Genomic DNA, 23,586 nt, shown 5'->3' with positions numbered 1-23,586 from the left:
ATGTTTTTGAAGTTCATTCCCCTAGTGTAGTGTCAGTTCTTCCTTCCTCTTTATGGCTGAATAGTATTTCGTTGTAGGTGTATGCTGTAATTTGTTTATCCATTTATCTGTTGATGGATCTTTTGAGCTATTTGTACTATTTGGCTGTTGCAAACAGTGCTGCTATAAACATGCATGTATATGTACTTGTTTGAATACCTGTTGGCAGTTTTTTGGGGTATATACCTAGGAGTGGAATTGCAAGGTCATATAATTCTGTGTTTAACTTTTTAAGACACCACCACCGTTTCCCACAGCAGCTGAACCATTTTACATTCCCACAAGCAATGTGCATGGGTTCAGTTTCTCTATGTCCTTATCAATACTGGCTATTTTCCATAGTGTCTTGGTGTTTTGGATGGTGTGGTAAGTGGTATAGTTTTGTTGTTGTTGTTGTTACTTGATTTTCTGTGTTGCTGATGTATAGAAATATATTTGCTTTTTTCCATATAAACCTTGTATTTAGTGACCTTTTTAAGTTCCACTTAATTTTAATAGTTTATGTATTTTTGGATTTTCTTGTTCATCTGAATTTCTAATTTTCACATGCTTTCTTATTCTTCTGTTTCTTTTTCATAGTAGTTTGTTTATTTTATGGATGCAATATTCTTGTGAATGGCTTGAAGAATTTGTATTAGAATTTAAATTCTCTTTAAATTTTTCATTACCTTCATTTCCTTTGTGGTTGATTCTGTTGCTTTTCATTTTGGTCCTTCTTTTAATTTTGTTAAGCATTTCTTAAATATCTGGTGATCCTTGGTTATCTATTCATATTTATGAAGGAGCAGGATGATTGGTTTTGGTGGTTCATACTGGCTTCCTCTCAGTTTTTTGAGGTCTGTTTTTCCAAAAGAGCTTTTCTCTAAAGGAGATTATTGATGGAGAGTTCTGCATGAGTTTGTCTTAAGGGCCAACAGCAGTCCGATAGGCTTAGAACCTAAAATTTATTCTGAGGCTCAAGTGTTGTGAGACTTTTTTCCTTTTGGTTGCTTTAGTTTCCTCTCCTGATTCCCCACCTGCCCCACCAAAATTTGTGGATGTTAGGAGCAATGTCAGGTTCAGCCCTACTTCACTTTTGTTCCTAGCACCCATGCTCTATGTTCTTCTCAGCAGATCTGAATACTAAGTCTCGGGAGCCCAAGTTTATACAGGAAGTAAGACTGTCATGAGTGGCTCTGCTGTTGTGTGAGCAATCCTTTAATTACCTTGATTTCCCTATGCTTTAATTCAGCTTCTTGATCCTGAGCTTGGTGTTCTTTGTTCAGGGAGTTGGGATATCTCTTGCCTCCGTATAAGTCCTTTCCTATGCTTGCTTTGCTTGGATTGCTATTTCTTCTGCTATGGCTTCTCTGTCAGTTTAGTCTTGGCTGTTTCTTCTAGAAATACGTTCCTTCTTTCCTTCCTTCCTTCCCTACTTTCTGCTTGTTAATTGGTCTATTTCTTATCTTCAGATTGTTATGAATTAATTATTTTTATCATTATGAAAAATTTAGACATAAAACACAGGTATCTACTTCCTAGCATAAAGAAAATGTAAATACAATTGAAGTTGAAAGCTCTTCTCTGATTGTATTGCACTCCCTCGCAAGCATCTATTAATATTATCATGTGTGTGTATTTCTAAACAATAAAGAGCATTGTTTTGAATGTGTTTGAGCTTTGAATAGCGACATACTGCATGAAACCTTCTGCATCTTGATTTTTTTCTATTCATCATGGTTCTTTTGTTTATGGTTCTTTTAGTAGAATTTGGACAGGGAGGATAAGTCAACCCATGTATTCCTTTCTGTGACTTTTTTAAAAGGGAGATTTAAGCACCTTTTGGATATATTGTCACTCCAGACATGGAAAAGAAAGGACTTGGTATTACCTCTTCTTGTTCCAACTGGTGATGATAGGTGAATATGATACGTCACCATGTTATATAAGCTAGGCAATTGAGTCTTGCTGCTGACCTGTATTTGGTGTTATAAATCCTTTTGGAGACAGAGAAATAGGATTCATTTGTGTGTAGGGTTTAACAGAGGTTTAAATGAAGATTTGGGTTCTTATTGCTGGAAGGAATTTTTAGAGGTCATTTAGTACAAACTATACTAAGGAAGCCCAGGCCCAGAGAAGGTGAGTGATTTGTCTGAGGTGATCCAGGGGGGAAAACACAGGGATCAGAAGCCAATTTTGCAGTTCGTTGTTCTTTCCACCTTACTGCAGTGGATCAAAGGTTAAAGGCCCCTTTTGTTAACATTTGACTTTAATTTTTGCCTGTCCTTTAAAATATTTATTTCGATACCAAGAGATTTTTAGTACATAAGAATCAACATAAATCTTTGAACTGATGTTTATTTGCTGTGTTTTCCTTAGGATCAGAATGGTTTCAATCCCAGAATACTATGAAGGCAAGAATGTCCTCCTCACTGGAGCTACCGGTTTCCTAGGGAAGGTACTTCTGGAAAAGTTGCTGAGGTCTTGTCCTAAGGTGAATTCAGTGTATGTTTTGGTGAGGCAGAAAGCTGGACAGACACCCCAGGAGCGAGTGGAAGAAGTTATTAGTGGCAAGGTAAGTGGGGGGAAAATGATCATTTGGAGAAAAGAAGAGTGTGTGTTTGTATATATAACTATTGTAATCATCAATAGCTCAGTTTATTTCTTCAGTGTCCTGAAAAAAATTAGTGAAAAAAAAATCCTACAGGATGGCAATAAACTGGATATGACTTGTGCTTAGTAGGAGAAAAAAAGCTTTCCTCTCTGATGGGCAAAATTGTATAACAAGTTCTAAAATACCTATATGTTAGATATTTAATGTGTTCTTAGAATATTTGAGACCTATTACTTGTAATTAGGTATTTTAGATAGTATTCAGGGTAATAAGTAACTAAGAGGTAGTTTCTAACTAGTACCTACGATGCTGTGAAACACTGTCCCTTGATAACACTTAAAAATTTGTAAGCACTGATTTCTCCCCACAACAGTGTTAGGAAGTAGCAAAGCCACATATTCCCATTTGATAAATAAGAACATGATGACAGAGGGGTCATTTAGAATGCAAGAATAGGTCATGCATTTTGAAACTTTGGAGAAGTATATTGATAAGAAAAAATGGAAATGAGCTGGAGTAAAATTATCTCATAATTGTAAGCTTTGAATTCTCTCAGATTGAATGAATTTATCTGACAGTCATTGGCAGTAAGTTTAGTATAGTAGCTATGTAATTTTTTAGTTATTAGGTAGTGTCTAGTACCTTTTAATCACTTGTAATTAGTATGTTTTAATCTCCCTCCTGACTCCCTCCTCTAATAAGAGGTTATTTATTATTACTCATTTTTTATATTTCAGAAAACATTTACTGTGCATACTCAGTGCTGGACACTTGACTTGATGTAGGAGGTTGAATTCAGGGATAAATAAGATAGAATCCTTGCCTTAATGGGCTAGAGAGTTTTTAAGAGGGAAAAGGGAAGAAAGAGGGAGTATAGAAGTGTCAAGAGAGACTGGATAGGAGCAATTATTGGTGTTAAAGTCTTGGCTGGAATTGAGAGCCTGAGTAAAATGTCAAAGATTTGGGCATCTCCTATGGGGTCTCCAGGGCAGTGGGTCTAAAAACTTTCCTCCACAATAAGTCTAATATGTAAAGAAAAAGAATGCCTTACACTTAAAGCCTGAGATTTATTGAACTTTTGTAATTTAGCCTAATTATATATTACATGGAGTTTAGATGCGAGAAGCTCCGGACCCTCCTGGCCCCACCTCCCAGTTGTGACCACCAAAAATGTCTCCAGACATCACCAGATGTTCCCTTGGGGGTAAAATTTCCCCAAGGTGAGAACCACTGATGAATGTCTCCAGGAAAAGAAACTCCATTAATATGGTGGTGGATTGAACTAAAATAATTGACCACGAAATAAATTCTGGAAAGGGAATAAAGCATATCAAAGAGACCATTAGTGAACATAATAAAGTAGGAACTGGCGGGGTGCCCATGGATTAAAAGTACTGGAAAAGGTAGTGTTGAATAAAGAGATGGTGGCTAGAGAAGGGAAGAGCATCAGGTCTCAGATGTAACTTGCAAAGCAGCATGACCCTATCTTGGTGGTTGGAGATGTCTGATATGAAGGGGAGTTAAAGGTCATTGGCAGTGTGGGAGAATGAAAAGTGTGAATTCAAGGTATTAAAAGTACTTTTCTGGTCATTCCTCAGGTTGGTTTTTTTTCCTGCCCGCCCTTTAAACGTTGATATTCTTCAGAGTTCTGTCCTAGGACTTGATCTCTTCTTACTAGATCCAGTTAGGTGATTACTCAGCACCCTCTGTTTCACGTGAGACAAATGGTTGTATTTTAATAGATTTGGAAAAAGCTTCATCTAGTCTGGACCAAGGGTGCTCATCACTGCTGCTACCTGGGTGATCTTCTCTTCCCAGGGCTCTCTGTATGTAGTTAGTAAAATTTGTATGGATAGTCTGGCTCTTCTCTTCCCTGAACTTCAGACCCGCAAGATCCAGTTACCTCTACTAGATGTGTGCTCTGGGTGTCCCACAGGCCCTTTACACCCAACATTCAAAAAACTGAACTGTGTCTCCGTAACTGTACTTTGTTCTCTTCCCATGTTTTCCACCTGATGAGTTTATTCACTTAACAAATGTTTATCATGTCTACATCTTGCCGGGCACTCAGCTAATAAGGACCTGTGTGCTGAGCAAAATAGATGTGGTCCCCGTCCTTGTGGAGTTCACATTTCCTTATCCCTCCTATTCAGTCATTTGCCAAGTCTTATTGAATTATTTTAACTCCCCAAATGTTAATGCTCTCTCAGTTCTAGGTGGTTATACATGCTGCTTTCTCTGCCTGGAACACTATCGTTCTATTTTATAATTTCTGGTGCTTCCCCAGCGGGGTTAGTTGTTTCTCCTGTACAGTCTCATAGCACTGTAGTATTACCCCTATTTTATTACCTTTAATATAGTATTTTAGGGCGCCTGGGTGGCTCAGATGGTTAAGCGTCTGCCTTCGGCTCAGGTCATGATCCCAGGGTCCTGGGATCGAGTCCCACATCGGGCTCCCGGCTCAGCGGGGAGCCTGCTTCTCCCTCTGACCCTTGCCCCTCTCATGCTGTTTCTCTCTCGCTCTCTAAAAAATAAATAAAATCTTAAAAAAAAAAAAATATATAGTATTTTAATTGTGTTTACTTATCTGGCTTTTCCTATCATATTCTAAATAGCTTTCGGGAAAGATTGTTGCTTTGTTTTCTCAGTATCTAGAAGGTGCCTGGCTCATCTGAAATGCTTAGTAGATATTTAATAATTAATATAAGAACACATTAATATTGAAATCACTAGGTAACAGTAGTGGAAGGGAACACTGTTATATCCATTTAGGAAGTGAAAGCAAGCATTATATAAGGTGTATAGATTTTTCTTCCCAGATTGAGAATCTCTGCTTAAACTACAAGTATGGATTTAAATGAAGTGGAGAGTCAAAGTGTAATAGAGCAGTGATCTGGAGAGAGCATCAGTATTTCTTTATAAAATCTGGGATGAAAAATTAAATTTGACTCACAATCGAATGTGCCTTTACACTGTAATCACCTTGGGATCTAACTGATTCTTTAGTTAATTTATTTCTTCCAGTATACTTAAGGAATATTGAATTTTAGGGTTAGAATCCTGTATATATGATATTTCTCGTTTGTCCAGATTCTAATCTGCATATTTGCTTGCCAACTTTTTTCCCTTCAACACATATTTTTTTTCCTTTAAAAATTTTGTAGGTTTTACAAATTTAATATAGACCATGAATAATGTTATTTTACTGTAATCTACTGTAACAGAATAAAACCAAAATAAAATGAAGAGATAAATTAAGATCTGGATTTTAGAAATCTGAATGATCATTTTAAACATTGTCCTGATGTCTGTACTGCTTAAGTCTATTCTGAGGGACGGTGCAATACACTCTAGTCAGCAAAGGCATGGGCAGTTCAAATTTAACTCTGCAAACTACCAGCTCTGTGTCCTTGTCAAGTTACTTAACTTCTCTGTGTCTTAGATTCCTCATCTGTAAAATGGGGATAATAATGTGGGTTTCACAGGGTGTTTTCTGTACAGAATGATAGCAGTTAAGAATAGCAATTTTAGGGCGCCTGGGTGGCTCAGTTGGTTAATCGGCTGCCTTCGGCTCAGGTCATGATCCCGGGGTCCTGGGATCGAGTCCCGCATCGGGCTCCCTGCTCCGCGGGGAGCCTGCTTCTCCCTCTCCCTCTGCCTGCCTCTCTGTCTACTTGTGCTCTCTCTCTCTCTGTCAAATAAATAAATAAAATCTTTAAAAAAAAAAAAATAGCAATTTTAGGATTAACATAGTTGAAGTTTTCAGAATAGTGATCCTTGGTGGGGTGCTAATGGGTTTTAGAAAGTTGAAAAATACTGGGGTGGGAGGGATGGGGTGGCTGGGTGATGGACATTGGGGAGGGTATGTACTATGGTGAGCGCTGTGAATTGTTTAAGACTGAAGAATCACAGACCTGTACCCCTGAAACAAATAATACATTATAATGTTAATTAAAAAAAAAAAAAAGAAAGTTGAAAAATACTACTCTAACATATTTTATCCCCTTGGATAGCTCTTTGACAGATTAAGAGATGAAAATCCAGATTTTAGAGAGAAAGTTATAGCAATCAACAGTGAACTCACCCAACCAAAACTGGCTCTTAGTGAAGAAGATGAAGAGATCATCATAGATTCTATCAATATTATATTCCACTGTGCAGCTACAGTGAGGTTTAATGAAAATTTAAGGTAAGTAAAGGTATTTATATGATATTTGAACTTCAGCATAGTTTAAAAATTTGAATTCTTTTTAGTCAAATTGTTTTGAAAGTGATTTGAAACTGTTTGCCCTATGTTAATTGTAGCTTTCAATGTCCTAAAGAGTGTTAAGAGAATTTTCTTCTTCTTGTTAGCAGTTTAGAAACATTGGACAGCTAATCTGTATATTAGACGAAGTTGCCTTGAATTTAACTGTAAGGCAGGGAAGTATAGAGTAGAAGAAAGAGAAATTTACCTTCGGTAGGTGTGTCAGTCCTAACAGCTAATAGGGTTTGTTTCCTCTTCCCTCCATTCTTTCAGAAGCCTAAATCTCAATGGCTTTATTTTTCTACTCTGCACATATCCATCTGAAAATTAGAAAAAAAAAAATTGAACTCAGGTTTTGCAGAGTAAGATAAAATGGCTTATAAATTTAAGTTATACCTTCTTTTTGTTTTAAAACTTGGTAGCAGTATTAGGGACAGGCAGTAGTGGACATAAGTTTAATTAGAAAAATAATTTGAAAAAAAGGAAAATAATTTGGACTTCTGTCAAATGCCTGTTTCAAGAAAAAAATAACATTTTAAATGTTTACTATTTTTTAAAAAAATTTCACAGATACGCATTTCAGATAATGGTGCTTAATTCAGAGGATTCTTTTTGATATGTTCAAAAATACTGTTTTTTAGTGTTAATCTAATTGTATAGTCTTATGCCAGTTAAAATGGTGCAGACTTTTTTAGGCTTTACAATTACTTGAAGTCCTTCTTAAAATGTTTTTAAGTTAAATTTTGTTTATAAAGGGTTTTGAGATTATTTCCCATAAAGTCTTTAATATAGAAGTATAAATCTTAATTGGCATTATATAATGTGACAGTTCAGCAACAAAGCATTACAATAAGTTTTGCCTATATTCCAGGTGAGAACACTGTGATAGTCACTTACATTTCTTTAATAGTACTTTATAGTTTTCAGGGTAAATTTTCTCATTCATTATTTTATTCCATGCTGATGTTACCACTGTAATATTGTGGGCAAGTCCATTTTATACTTGAGGAAGCTGAGGCAGCACTGTGTACTGGACAGGACATGAGCTTTGGAATTACATACCTTAGCTCTAACTTTGACTTTATCATTTATTATCTGGTGATAATGATTTATTTACTTTTTAGTTGTTTCTATACAGCCATTATGTGTTCATGATTCAAAAGTGACAAAAGAATCTTAGTAGAGCTATAGCAGAATTTCACTTTCATAAAAGGTGTGTGTACATATATGTGTATTTATATATATCTTTTGATATTTGGCACTTATTATCCTTGGATAGTGTGATAACAGGCAGGTTTTTAGTATTAAATAATAACCTAACAGATATTTCCCCCCATAGTTCTAGCTTTCATTGTTTTTCATAACCAAAAGAAAATTCACACAGCCATATGAAACTGTTTTCAAGAAAAAAAGGTATATATTTACCAGATAATTGTGGTATAGTCCTCATTAACTTAAAGGGGAAGTTAGATGCTTTTAAAGGGAAATTGCTTGCAAACAGACATTACTTAAGGTGAAACTCCTCAGAGTAACCTTTATGAGAATGGCCAAAGTGCAGTCCTTTCAGGGAACCTTTTCTCTCTTTTCCCCTTGAGGTAAGCAAGTCTACCATTAATGAAAGGGAAATCTTTTCGCTATTTCATCTTTTACTAGTGATCTCATAGTGCAAGGAAGATAGATAGATGAATAATAAAATTTATTGCCTTGTCAAGGCATCTGTATTTACTGACCTAACCTGAGTCAATTACATTGAAATTATTGTTTCCTGTGAAGCAGTTTTAATGTGTATTAATGTGTAAATGGTGATATTGCAACATTAGATTTGGGCCGGACATTCTAAAATAGTGTAAGTTGGCATGTAATAACTGCTTAAAAAACACTCTTTATAATCATTTTTAACTTTAACTGCCACAAATAAAAAGTGGCACAAAGACTTTATTGCCAGGGCAAAAAATAATCCAGATTTTACTCCCAACATTATACCCAATATTTTGTAAGAAACAAAGAAAAATTGCACACAGATCCTATTTGCAAAGTCCTTATAGTCTAATAAGGGAGATGGATTTGCTTAAATAACAGTAAAGTAGGATAGAAAGTAAGGAGTCACTAAAGAGTGTACATTAAGTGCTGTGAGAATTGAGGGTGGTAGAGCTCATTTATTTTCAGATTTGGTGGTTTATAAATCTTGAGGTGGGAAAAAGTGGGTATCAAGATTAGGAATTGTAAAGAAATACTGACAAAAGATGAGGGGAGAGTGACATTGAGGATGATGAAGGGAATTTCTTAACTATTTGATCCTGGGGTCTGTTGTTCCTAAGGTAGTAAAGAAAGAAAATGAAGATAGGACAGTGGGGTTGAGAGTAAAGGAGTGTCAAGAAACTAGAGACCATGATGAGGACAGAAAACAGGCTTACGAAGGGAATTGGAGGGGCAGATGGTGTGGTCTGGGGGAAATTCTTAGTACGAGATGTCAGAGAGCAGCAATTTGAATGTGAGAATATGTGAATATGAACATAGGAATATGGGAGTAGGTGTTTTGAAAGGAGTGGAAGTAAAGATGGATGATGAGAAAGGATTAAGAAGCTATTGAGTCTAAGGGCACCAACTCTCCCACTTCAGAATGCATTATGAATCTTAGGAATTCCTGGAAAATGTGTTAAAAAATGCAGAATTTTAGAATCTACCTGCAAAATTCAGACTCTGGTTTAGGATAATACCCAGGAATATTTATCTGTAGCGAGACCCCTGAGTATGATTTTAAATTATAAATGTCTGGGTCCCCTACCTTAAGATTGATTAATTGGTCCCTAGACATCTGTGTTTGTGTCTTAATTAAATTAAAAAAAAAAATCAGCAGCAAGCAATAGTGATGAGATCTCATCTAGGAAGTATTTTCTCAGAAATGGGGAAGGGGAAAGAGATATCAAAATGGCCTGGGGAAGTTATTTAAAATATAGTTTTCCAGGGGCACCTGGCTGGCTCAATTGGTAGAGCATGTGATTCTTGATCTTGAGGGTAGAGGTTACATAAAAATATAAAATCTTTAAATATAAATATATATATTTTTATATATATATAATTTAATATATAAAACTACATGAATAAATATATATATATGTTACATATATATAGTTTTCCAGGCTTCGATTCAGACATTACAAAGTGCCTGAGGATGAGGTCCAGCAATCTACATTTTTAATAAGCTCTCAGGTGTCTGTCATGCCAAGCATGAGCTCTCTGGTTTAAGGTCTTAGAAGTATTATCAACACAGATTTTGAACAATCCAGGATATCTGTGCAAGACAGATGAACAAGAAGATTTATTAGGCAGTTCAAGTTGAGTTTTCTTACTTTTTTTTTTTTTTGAAGTGGCTTCTATGTCTACATTAATGATGGACCATAATTAACAAAAGATGTGTTCTTTTGCCCCCTCCTCCAAAAGCTAATGTTATTTAAGATGCGTTTATGGCTCCATATAATCAAACCATGAAAATATTATTATTATTTTTTGGCTTTCTAGTGATCTAACGTGTCAGGGTCTCAGCCAGAAGTTCAATGGAGTAGAAATTGGATGGTGGTAAAATAGAGTGAGATTATTAGCCTTGCAGAGATACTGAGAGTTACTTATGTAAGTATATAATGTGCCTTCAGGTTTGGGCTCTCAGGTACAGGGATAGTAGACAAGGTACAGGAGTGTTCTCTCTGAAGTTATTCCTTATTTTCAGTGACCCAGAAATTCTGTCACCATCCTCAGGAACCTGTAACAGAATATCCTTTGTGTACTGCTCCCCAAACCTTACTCTCCCTTGCTTCATTGTTTTACAAATGCAAAAGAAAATAGCATATTGCCTTACAGTCTAGTGGACTGTATCCTCTCTGTGAAATGTCTTTTTTGCTGGATTTCCATTTGAGCAGATTTTCCCCCTTCAGTTCAGATAAGGAAGAAAAAAGATACACTCGTGATTGTAAGACCTCAAACCAATTACTTCATTAAAAAAAAAAATTCCTTCTAGTATGTTTTCGTGAACCCTCGGATACTATTAAATTAAAAGAAAAAATAATGCACAGGAATTTTTTCTCTCATGAATTATTTTTTGTTCTTGGTGACCCAGAACTTGTTGTCCTGTCCTCAGGAGCCTGTAACAGAATATTTTCTGTATACTTCTTCCAAAACAGTACCCTCCCCATCCCCGTTGTTTTGCAAATGCGAATAGATATCAAAGCACTGCTTTATAGTCAAGTGGACCAGATTCTATCAGTGACATATCCTGGCCTTTTAAAAGAATAATTGGATTTTTTTCTTCTTAAATCCTGAAAAATGTAAGAATTTTGGAAAGTACCTAAAACTATTGTGATTTTTTAAAACATTCCCTTGTGGTCTATCTTTGAACATACATTGTTTTATGTAAAAATGTAAACATAGAATTTCTGATTTTACTTAGGGAAACAATTTCCACATTTTTAATTTTTTTCATAGTTAAAATTTTTGTGATGTGATGGTGATACACCATAATTGATGTATAATGTTCAGTAGGTATAGCAAATTTAGGGAATTGTCATTTCTTTCTTTGAAAAATTACAGTTAGAACAAGTTTTTCCTTTGAGTTAATTTCGGTAGGTTAACTAGATTAGTAATTATATCATTTCTGTACTTCCTGTGCTTTGTCTTAATCTCTTTTGAATCCGTTATATCAGTGTAGTCACCAACAGTGTATTACTTTGCCAGTTTTATCACAGTATTACTGGTGTTGAGTATATCAACTTTTTTTCGTTCAAATAACAAGTAAAAACTACCCACCATCTCATTACCTTTAGTAATATTTATTGAATGCCTGTTTTAGTGCCTTTTTAGGAGTGAATAATGCTAAATACTTGCAAGCTATTTATTTCATTTAATTTTATGCAAATCCTAGTAGGTAGACTGTATTGTAGTTCCCATTTACAGGTGAGGAAATTGAGGCCTGAGTGCCTCACTAACTATACAAGGTCACTGAGTGCTAGCTGGTAGGTAGGCTAAGTCAGAATTTGAACCCAGGTATTACTCAGAGTCTTGTTCTTAATCCTGCTTTACTTTATAATGTGTATATTTTTAAAATATTCATGCAGATTTCCCATGTTTTTATAGTTATTTTAAATGACTATTCTTTCATTGTGATAAAATACCTGCTTTGTTAAAGTTTATTCATTTCATTCATAGTGAATATTTAGGCTCTCTAGGCTTTTACTATTACTGGATGAGGCTTTATTGATTATTTTTCTGCATATATTTGCATTTGTGAAATTATTTACCTTGGATAAATTTCAAGGAGAAAATAATATATAGATCATTTTTGAGTCTTGCATGTGTCTCTTGTGGCAAAATGTACCCGTTTTATTATAATACCCCTTTGAATTTTGTAAGCTAGTCTTTAAAAAAGTGTTTGGATTAATTGCTACACAGAGAAATAAACATATTCTTACTTGATTATATGTTAATATAACTTAATGTTTCTGAGTTTTCTTTGACTGTTTTACCCTTATTGGTGACTCTGCCTTAGCATTTTAAAATTACTTAACCATTCTGATTACTTTTGTAATTCCATATCATGAAACAGTATACTTTTAAAAACCAAGGTGCAAGAGAAATCTAACATGACTTCAAAATGTATGTATAAAAGCCAAAGACCGAAGTTATCTGTGTTTATTTCTGGGTGATTTAAAAATTTTAATTTTTTTTTTTTTAAATCCTAGTGGGAGGCTTCTTTTATAATCAGAAAATCTTTCTTTTTAAATGCAACTGATACAGTGGATGTACTTTATATTGAAATAAGATATACAAGATCAGACCTAAGGGATCAGTTGTAAAGAAACAAAAATCTGTCTCTCTAATGGAAATAAAAATATTTTAGCAGGTGAAATAAATGACTTTCTAATTTTTCACTGGGAAAGCTTCCCAATTTTTCATTGTCACTTTTTCTTTTATAGAGATGCTGTTCAGTTAAATGTGATTGCTACACGCCAGCTTATTCTCCTTGCACAACAAATGAAGAACCTGGAAGTATTCATGCATGTATCAACAGCATATGCCTACTGCAATCGAAAGCATATTGATGAAGTAGTCTACCCACCTCCTGTGGATCCCAAGAAGCTGATTGATTCTTTAGAGTATGTTTGTTTTAGATTTATACACATTGGATTTGATCCCAAAGCTCTGGACCCAAGTTTATCTATGTGTATCTCTTGGTCTATTTCAGTTTCTCTCTCTCTCTCTTCACCTACACATATGTGTACATTTATCTCTTCCTTATTCAACCAATTATTGCATATCTACTATGTTCTTGTTGTGTAGATTTATAGCTGAATGACTGTTGGTGAAGTCAAGGTGGATCTTTCACATTTGACCAGGTGTGAGGGTTGGAGAAAGGTCTCTGAACAACTCATCCATGATATTAGGGCCTCTGTTTTCCAGGGAGTTAATCTAGCAACTATGAGAAGTACCTGATACCCATGGAGACTAATGACTTGCCTGTTCAATAGCAGGGTTCTAATTGATTAAAAAATTATCCTTTTTTCCCCCAAATGGAGTGTATCTGTATAGAGAGGCCTTAAATTATTAGAGGATCACTCTCATTCCTTTAAATGATACTCCTAGTGTTATTGCTTATTATCTTTCTGAGGACTAGGATCCTGTCAGCAATTATTATTTGAGAAGTATTTGTGAGTATTTGATGGATATGGCGTAAGTGAAGTCGGCAGGGTCAAGATTTCATTTGCTTCAGGCTGTACTTTCTCATCAAGTGAAACAAACAGGATCAGAGCAAAAACAAAAAGAAGGGTCTTTTCTTCTTTAATGGGCTAGAATTACAGAAAATTCCCGTGTCCATCATATCTGAACATATTCGTTAATCCTCCGATATTAGCCCTGTGGACTTTTTCCTAATTTATTCTTCTCTGTTTCCCTTAGGTTTCCTTTCTTCCCAGAGATGCTATCCACTTTCAGCTCTGTTTACTGTCCCCTGCTTTCTCAAATTATTTTTTCCTAAGGGTGCTAGAGAGCGTTCATTGTTTCTCCAAGCTTTCTACCTATAAGCACATATAAATCTTTTTCTTTACGGCTTTCCTGCTGATGAGTATGAGGAAGCAGACAGATTATAAGAAAATAAATAAGAATGGGAGTTTACCAAGACATTCTTATAATTCCCTGTTTCTGTTTTTTGACTCCATTTCTTAGATGGTCCCAAATATTTACCTCCTTGTCCCCATAGGTCAGTAGTGTTTCATATCTCTGGGAAAAGTTGAATGCAGAAGCTAATGAAGCTTTTTACTTTTTCTCTTTTTAGCAGTTGGTATATCCAAACATCTAAGTTGCTGAGAAAGCACTCGTAACCTTCTAATTTTGTATCTCTTTTCTTTGCTTACAAAGAAATCTAGCTAACAGATAATTTTAGGGTAACTCATAGATTGGCTCTGTAAACTCACTCCCAGTGATGAGGCTTTCTGGCTAACATCTCCTTGGTTTAGCCAGTTCATAGTTTTTGCTGTTTTTTAATGTAGCAACTGTTCCATTTTTCAAGACTCATCTCCACTATGGAATTTTTCCTAAGTTGAGTAGCAACCTCCCTTCAGTTTTGTTGGATTCTTTTTCTTCCATGCACAAAAAGTACTTCTATATGCGGAAGAAAACTTACCTTGATAATCTCTGTTTTATGCTTCCTCGTCAGTTAATATGGGCATCTTTAGAGTATGCCATTTTATACTGAGTGTATAAGTCTGTATAACATTATAGATAGTAAGGAAGAGTATCTGAAAACAGGTACATAACATAGTGGAATTGGAAATGTAGAATTGGAAAGACCATGGATATCACCTAGTATATCACCCTCCTTTTACAGATGATCAGAGACATATTCGTTAATCCTCCGATATTAGCCCTGTGGACTTTTTCCTACTTTATTCTTCTCTGTTTCCCTTTTCTTCAGAGACATTGAGAGGATTGGAGGAATTTTGTGACTTCATAGTAGGTTGCTAATTGAATTTTTATAGCATGGTTCAGTTTATTTTTATCATTTACCTTAGTATTTGTTAGTCTTGCTAGTGAGAACATAATAGTTTTTAGTGCTTTACATGAACTACTTAGATCCCTAGACCTTTTATATTAATTGTAAATGTATGTTCATTGCAAATGTTTGTAATGAACATGGTGCTGTTATGGTGATTATATACAAGTCTGTAATTCCTAATCTGAAACCCTTGGGGCTAGATATATTTTGGAATTTCTTTGGACGTCAGAAAGGAAATATAATCTATGTACTCTGTAATATGAAGTAACTTCACCTAGATCCGGGATAGCACCCCTGATCAAACACATATGAAGTGTATGAATATTTACCTTAAGTGGTCTTTTTTAAAAGACCATAAATCAGTTCAGATCAGTTATTGCCACCTACTATATTATTTATGAAAGAACTCTTGGCTTTCAGACCTTTTGGGATATAGAAATTGTATATAAGAGATGTGGACTTGTAGTTGATGTTTAATGAAAGTAAGATTCACTTTTTTTTTTTTTTAGTAAAAGTTGTCAAATCATTTGAGTCAGAGCAACAGATATGTTTGAATATGCAAAGTTACTGAATATATTTTTGCATGCAATTTCTTTGCTAACCAGGTGGATGGATGATGGCCTAGTAAATGATATCACACCAAAGTTGATAGGAGACAGACCTAATACATACATATACACAAAAGCATTGGCAGAATATGTTGTACAACAAGAAGGAGCAAAGCTAAATGTAGCGATTGTAAGGCCATCGATTGTTGGTGCCAGTTGGAAAGAACCTTTTCCGGTAAGTTGTGAGAAATCTTTGTAAATAATGGAATTGAGAATTTTAAGTCTTGTCTTTGTATAAAAAGAGTTGGCAGTTGTTTGATACAAGAGCAGGTGTTTTTTTACTGTACATGGCTTACTATGGCAAAGTTGTTCTCATTCATAGAAAGAGATACTTTTGTTGGTACTTTTTTGTAATGTAATGCTGTGTATATAGAAATGCAGATAAACATTTTCAAAATCTTAACTGAAAGTTAAATTCAATCAAAGTCTGCGATGTTGTCTGGAGTCAAAGTAGACATTGCATTATACGTTTTCTTTGTGACTGACAAGATATTGGACTCTGACACATCAGCATCTGTTGGCTTTTAAAATTATTTACTGATTAGTTTCCCTTGTGGAGGTGAAAGAAATAGAGATAAGAATATTCAGGATCTTACTTTATTTCATTTGCTTTTTAGTACCAAAAAGAGGCAAGCGTTCCAAGGCGTAAACTCTTCCTTGTTTAGATCACAGGCTAAGAAAGGCATAAGAAATTTCTATGATAATTTGCTGTAGAAAAGCAGGCCATTATGGTATTTGTGAATCCCTGGAATAAGGGAAAATAGATATAAACTAACATGAATTGATTTACAAAAAACCTAGGTCTCTATTATGATAGTAAGTGGTATCTCTTGTTGCTTTGACAAGTGTTGTCTTTTCGTCTGTTTTATTCAATAATATTGAGGAGTTCCCATTTCCCCCTAGTCTCAGGATGCTGCTTCAGTAAATAGCACAAAATTAAACTTGAGAAGGTTTAATTTAGCTAAAATATTTGACAGGTATAAACTCCTTTTTATTGATTTCTCTTTGTAGAGAGTTAATGGAAGAGTAGGTAACCCTTTGAAAATGACTTAATTTCACCATTTGCAATATCAGGAGAAGACTGCTTCTGTTACAGAAGGAGAGAAATATTCTGGTCTGAATCTTGTCTTTTTTAGTTTTTAGAAGAAAACTGCTAAGTATATATATGGGGTTGTAGATTTCAAATCTCTAGTTTTATAATATTTCTCAGCTCCCCCTATTTTTAATTTTTTATTAGGGATGGATTGATAACTTTAATGGACCAAGTGGTCTCTTTATTGCGGTAAGTAAACCTTTTGACTTATTTAACATTCTGCATATTTTTCTGTTTTCAGTGTATCTTTATATGTATATGTGTATGTGTGTATATATATGCACTCTGCCTTATATATCTTAAGGTGTTGTTTTTAATTTCAACAAAGGCAGGGAAAGGAATTCTTCGAACGATGCGTGCCTCCAACAGTGCCCTTGCGGATCTTGTTCCTGTAGATGTAGTTGTCAACACGAGTCTGGCGGCAGCCTGGTATTCCGGAGTTAATAGGTATATGAGGTGACAATGTCGCTTGTTAAATAAATAGTAACTGTGAAGGGAAAACGGAGCTGATGGCTAATGTTAATTAATCCCTCAGTCCTGGTAATTTCCATACCAGTATGTACAGGTATTATCACTTCCAATTGCAAGAATTGATTTAATCATAGGTAATATAGCAAGTAGTCCCATCAGTTGTAATTAAGAATTGACATTAATTTTCATATACTATCTACAGGATAGACAAGTTCATTTGGGATTAAGAATGAGAAAAACCCAAAACCCTGGTGCTTTTTTAATCCAAACTAAAACTTAGTATAAACTAAACATATAAAAAACTGAAATTTTCAGAGAATGGCTTACATATATCAAACATGGCACACTAGAGTAGCTTTAAAGATTTATTTATTTATTTGAGAGCGAGAGAGAACACAAGCAGGGAGGAGGGGCAGAGGGAGGGGAGGGGAGCCGACCCCCCCCCCCCCCGCGAGTAGGGAGCCTGATGTGAGGTTCAATCCCAGGACCCTGGGATCACGACCTGAGCTGAAGGCAGACACCTTCAGCTGCCCCACAGCTGAGCCACCCAGTTGCCCCACTAGAGCACCTTTAATTGACTTAGGCCTCTTTGTAAAAGGGAGTAGTAGCATTTACAGGTAACTCTTAAATTTTAAGCTTTTCAATAACATTTTTTTTCCCTAATCAATAAACTGCCCTTATAATTTTTTTTTTTTTAAAGATTTTATTTATTTATTTGAGAGAGAGAATGAGATATAGAGCATGAGAGGGGGGAGGGTCAGAGGGAGAAGCAGACTCCCCGCTGAGCAGGGAGCCCTATGCGGGACTCGATCCTGGGACTCCAGGATCATGCCCTGAGCCGAAGGCAGTTGCTTAACCAACTGAGCCACCCAGGCGCCCGAACTGCCCTTATTTTTTAAGTCAGCATTTTATATCCTAAAAAATACGATGATATGAGTATATTGTTTCTGGTAAAAGGGAACTCAGTCCATAGTTTTTAAACTAGAGCCTCTGGAAATGAAAAGAAGATAGGAAGAGCTGAGGTTGTTTGTCATTGTTGTTTTCCTTACATTTAAAACCAGATACTCCTGCTATTATAAGGAAGAAAAATACGAAAAGAGAAAAATATTTATTTTTTTTATAATAATTTTTTTGGTGGGGGGGGGAAGGGTAGTTGTAAATAGCCCTTCAGACACAAAGATTAATTGTTTAAGGATAATTTTTAAAATAACCAGTGTAGACAAGGTACCCATCATCCTTACTTCTTCCTACTTGAATGTTGTTTAAGATGTCGATTGGATAAGCTTGGCCTCTTTTTGATGTCTCACTGCTTTGATCTCTGTCTTTGCAGACCAAGAAACGTCATGGTGTATAACTGCACAACAGGCAGCACTAACCCTTTCCACTGGGGTGAAGTTGGTATGGTTTTACCTGTGTTTTTGAACGTTAGAATACATCTTAACTTAAAATACCCACTGAGTTTTTATGTTAGAACATACCCACAAGGCATTAAAAAGCCACTGAGTTACCAGTTTATTCTTATTTTAATTGCTGTATTAGAATATCTATACTTACGCTGCCTTGTGGTCCTTAGCAGTATTTCATAAATTAAAAAACATCCTGCAGTATATTCCCTCGTTGGCCCACCCTTTTCTGACTGTACTAATTTTCTGCTGCCGTCTGCAGCCTCCTTCACAGATAAATGCCCAGGATGAGGAAACAGTGATTTTTTTCCTTCCCTCATGGTACTCTCAGTCCTGAAGTTGTCTATTCAAAGGCAGTATCACTTCCAACTACAGGAGTTGTTACATCACAGGAGCCAGCTAGCTCCTAGCCACCTACCTAGCCAGCTACCCCAAGAGTAATAAATTAAGGAGTTAGCAAGGAGGATACGTTTTGCCCCAGTATTTTCTATTACATTTATTAATTTATTGAAGTTCACAGATTCACAGGAATATATGTGTGCTATATTGCTTGTTCTAAATTAGGGTTAATAGAACTTAAAGCCTACTGAAATTGAATAATTTTTAAGTTGTTTTTCAAATTTAAAGTAAGATATATCGATGGCATGGATTTAGTAATAGGTCTTATTTTACCTCTCATTGAACAATTTTTGTTACCCTTACAGAACAGTTTTGATTTTAAAGTAAATCTTTATGTCATTTGTCCTAGGGTTTTTCTGTGCCATTTTTATTTCAATTTAAAGATTGACCATTATAACATAAGAAAAAAAATCCAATCTAGGGTGATTTTAATTTTATGATAATTATTTAAATAGTATTCTAAGAATTTTAAAACACTGAAATGAGTTAGGTTTTTTGTAATCTCTCATCGTGTTGTAAAGTGTAGTAAAAATCAAGCTAAGCATTATTTTTCAGTGGATTTCTCAATATACATTTCCATTAAAGTATTAACATAAATAATAGATTTGGTTTTGTTGATATTGTATTGCCTAAATAAATTACAGCAGAAGTTAATTTTGGGTTGTTTTAAGCTTGTTGATGTATGTTAATTTGAGCAACTTAATTATTTATAAGCAAAGGATGATGATTTTCCTTTTCTTTTTTAAGTAAGTATACAGTAATAAGAATCTGGAAAGAGGAACAGAAAGAAAGAAGCTATCGTGAGAGGTGAAATATAGAAAGTGACATTGTAAACTGACATAGGTAAAACATTAAAAGGATTTTTAAGAGTGAATTGTAACAAAAATAGTGACAGTTCTAAAACCACTCAAGTTCAGCAGTCTAATACTCCTATTCTCTTAGCTACTATCGAGAGTAGAAAAGTTTGTTTTTTAATTGAGCGAACTCTGACATCTTTGGTAAAATATTTTGCTTTGTAAAAACATGATTTTTTTTTTTCAAAACTTCATTACATGGTTATTATCAAAGCTGTTACACAACTTTTCTTCCTCAGAATACCATGTAATTTCCACTTTCAAGAGGAATCCTCTCGAACAGGCCTTCAGACGGCCCAATGTAAATCTAACCTCCAATCACCTTTTATATCATTACTGGATTGCTGTAAGCCATAAGGCCCCAGCATTCCTGTATGATATCTACCTCAGGATGACTGGAAGAAGCCCAAGGTAATGGTGACTAGCTCTGTCTTATCTGTTCCTCTGACTGTTAAACAACCCATGCTTACACTAAAATGCATATTCATTAACTCTCTATTTGTTTATGCTTATGATAAGGCTTAATGGCCTTTTGTGAATGAGAAGACTCTTGAATTAAGACTTTGTCAGAAAAGCAAAGGTAGTGTCATCACTTACTCTAATTTATTCTGAAGTTTGGATGATAAATTATTGTCATGTGCTGAATTCTAGGTCTAATTTTAGGTGTTTTTTCTGAATAACAAATAACATTCAAAATGCTCTGACGCTTATTTTTCCTACAGGATATTATCTAAATCATTCCTTCAAGATGAATCCTTTAAACCAAGTGTTCAGGCGCCCCAATGTTAAGTTGTATTCCAACAACTTATTGCTTCATTATTGGAAGGGTGTCAGACATACAGTACCTGCATTATTGCTTGATCTTGCACTCAGGTTGACAGGTCAGAAACCGTGGTAAGAAGAATAGCAGTAAATACATCTATGTATTGGTAAGGTGGTGGAAGCTTGCTGGAGAGACAAAAAGTCCGCTAGCATGAGCTTTACCTTTAGAATTACTAAACTGATTAATCACAATCACAATCAAGATGCTAGGACATTTCTTAGAAATTTAGAATATTTGGGGAGACTAATTGTGGATCTCATTCTTATTGGGCCATTGATCCTCCAAAATCCCATAATAGAGGAAATGTCCAGCATCAAGGTTGTCATTGTTATTATAAGCTGAAATTGAGCCCGTCTCTCCCCTTTAAAAACTCAGAGGTGAGTCTGTAGGGGATTAAGGGTAAAATGTTTGCTATGAGTGGACTGTACAGTTTTATATGAAAAAACATAGAATCTAAAAAATTAATGGCTTGAAATATCTCAGCTGCCCATTCAGCTTATAATATGGTAATTACAGTTTTTGACTAATTTTCCAGGTTGAAAATGTCATAGTTTAAAACAAAAGTTAACAAATGGGAAGTTTTATGTTTTCTTACGGTTGTTATATAGCCTTTCTTTTTTCTTTTCTTTCTTATTGAAACCCCACAAACTTAAAGTCCTCCTACTATCTTTACCAGAATTATAGCGAAATGTACCATAAATATATCTATTTTTTTTTAACTACATTGGCGTTACAGTGGAGCCTTTGATTGGAGAGTTCAGGATTTGAGTATTAATGTATAAAGAAGATGCTGATTCCAGAACTTCCATCAACTGTTCAAAAAATAAAAGTGAGGTATCTGCCAGTTACAGTGTATCAGGATCTGAGTTTCTTGTAGGGATTTTCTGTGGATTCAGTTGTCAATTATGTTCCTAACCCAATGTGTTAAATATTGAAATATGTGAGAGGTGTCAAATTGATCAACTTTAGGACAGGTAAAGAAATACTTAATGGAAAAAAGATCCAAAATATATCAGTTATTTTGAAGTTTCTTTAGAGTGGTCTATGAAATGCAGTATTTGTGATTGGCAGCATTCTTTCATGGCTAAAAAGCAAATGTAAATTCATGAGTGATGGCATTGCATGCCTTCCTGATATTAATAAGGTTATTGCGTATTAGAGCAGAAAAGTCAAAACTAGGTCAAAAAAGTAAAACAGGGTAAACATATCACAAAGCCTTATACAGAAAAGGGGGCTTAGTAAACTTAAACAATGAATGAATAGCCAGAGTTTATTAAATAATTTATAGTAGGTGTTGCTGTATAACAAATCATCTCAAACTTAGTGGCTCTTAGAAAAGCAGAAGTTACTTTATTATTTCTTTCGGTTTATTGTTTCTCTCAGGATCAGGACTTCAGGAGGGAATCAGCTAGGCAGTTTTGGCTTGGGGGTCTTTGACATGATTGTCAGATGGAGCTGAAAGGGGGGCATGCAGTGGAAACATCTTGTGTCGCTGTCTCTTCATAAAGTGTCAGGATCTCTTCCTGTAGTCTCTTTTCGAGAACTAGTGGTAGCCTTAGGGGAAATGGACTGCTTACGCGGTGACTGAAGGCTTCAAGGAGAAGTCTTTCAGCAGGCAAGTGGAAGATGTGTGCATTTTCTGACCTACCCATAGAAACCATGCAGCACTACCTCATTCTTTCAGTCACACGTGAGTCACACAAGTCCTCCAAAATTCAAGGAAAGGGAATGTAGAGAATGTTCAAGATCATGTAAAATTTGAGCAAGTTAGTTGAAAGGTATTGTTGAAGCCATTTTGGAAAGTGCAATTGGCTATAGTCAGCCTTCTGGCCACAACAGTTCATACCCTTCCCTCATGGGAAATACACTTACTTCTTCCACCCTACCAAGACCTTTCTGGCATCAGCTTGAAGCCACTGTTGGGTCAACTGAATCTGGTGCAGTTGTAGATAAGGCTGTTTAGGAGTGGTTTTGCAGGTGTAGTTCCTCAAGTATTGGTCTGAAAACCTGTGAATGAAAGTGCCAAGTTACCTGCTGCCCACACACACAACGTGTAGGGGTGAGACAAGCATAGGAAAATGACTGGACAATTTTGTGCAGTCACTGATCTGTAACAGTTTTGAATTCCAGCTAGGTTATGTTTGGTGGTTTCTTAATTAGGGTTCAGTCCTACTCTCTGGTTGTTCTTTTTTTTTTTTTTTTTTTAAATAAAGATTTTACTTATCTGACAGAGACACAGTGAGAGAGGGAACACACAAGCAGGGGGAGTGGGAGAGGGAGAAGCAGGCTTCCTGCGGAGCAGGGAGCCCGATGCAGGGCTTGATCCAAGGACCGTGGGATCATGACCTGAGCCGAAGGCAGACGCTTAACGACTGAGCCACCCAGGTGCCCCTTTTTTTAAGATTTTATTTATTTATTTATTTGACAGAGAGAGACACAGTGAGAGAGGGAACACAAGCAGGGGGAGCGGGAGAGGGAGAAGCAGGCTTCCCGCGGAGCAGGGAGCCCGATGTGGGGCTCGATCCCAGGACCCTGGGATCATGACCTGAGCCGAAGGCAGACGCTTAACGACTGGCCCCCTCTCTGGTTGTTCTTTGAGATTTTTGGCTCTGCCCTCTGAGTCATCCTTCTTTTTCATTAAAAAAAAAAAAAAAAAAAATGGCCTGGGTTTGCAGCTGAATCACCTTCTTACCTTACTTCTTGCCCATAAAATGTTGGGAGTGCCTAGGGCTGCGATCAGCAAACTTGTTCTGTAAAGGGCCATGTGCATTATTCAACTCTGCTGTTAAATGTAGCTTCCACCTTGCAACCGCTCAGCTGTGCAGCCATAAGCAATATGTAAGTGAGTAAGCATGACTACATTCCAATAAAACTTTATTTACAAAAAACAGGTGGCTTTGATCCCTAGGCTCTGGTCTGCTGACCTTGATCCAGAGGCCTCTTTTCACTTTTGTCTCTGTCCCTTTAAGTGTAAACTGATCAGATTCCTTTTAAAACTGCAGGTTTCCCGTATATCTCA

At 35.8% G+C, this 23,586-nt stretch overlaps 1 protein-coding gene across 3 annotated transcripts in view; it reads left to right on the top strand.

Moving 5' to 3' along the window:
- The window catches only part of FAR1 (fatty acyl-CoA reductase 1), a 64,321-nt gene that overhangs the window by 28,592 nt on the left and 12,143 nt on the right, over positions 1–23,586 (top strand). For 2 of the 3 annotated variants that reach the window (XM_021685316.1, XM_021685314.1), the window contains exons 2-9: positions 2,398–2,593; positions 6,646–6,821; positions 12,842–13,021; positions 15,522–15,699; positions 16,762–16,806; positions 16,946–17,064; positions 18,419–18,486; positions 19,984–20,155. In XM_021685316.1, the coding sequence (XP_021540991.1) occupies positions 2,405–2,593; positions 6,646–6,821; positions 12,842–13,021; positions 15,522–15,699; positions 16,762–16,806; positions 16,946–17,064; positions 18,419–18,486; positions 19,984–20,155 (1,127 nt within the window). In that variant the 5' untranslated portion in view covers positions 2,398–2,404. Of the gene's footprint in view, positions 1–2,397; positions 2,594–6,645; positions 6,822–12,841; positions 13,022–15,521; positions 15,700–16,761; positions 16,807–16,945; positions 17,065–18,418; positions 18,487–19,983; positions 20,156–20,466; positions 20,639–23,586 lie in introns of all 3 variants that reach the window. The other variant, XM_021685315.2, reaches the window with a different exon arrangement.

Source organism: Neomonachus schauinslandi, chromosome 11 (genome assembly GCF_002201575.2).
Source record: "Neomonachus schauinslandi chromosome 11, ASM220157v2, whole genome shotgun sequence".
Taxonomy (NCBI): Eukaryota; Metazoa; Chordata; class Mammalia; order Carnivora; family Phocidae; genus Neomonachus; species Neomonachus schauinslandi.
Note: the sequence above shows the minus strand (reverse complement) of the source record. Positions and strands in the feature narration are given on the sequence as shown.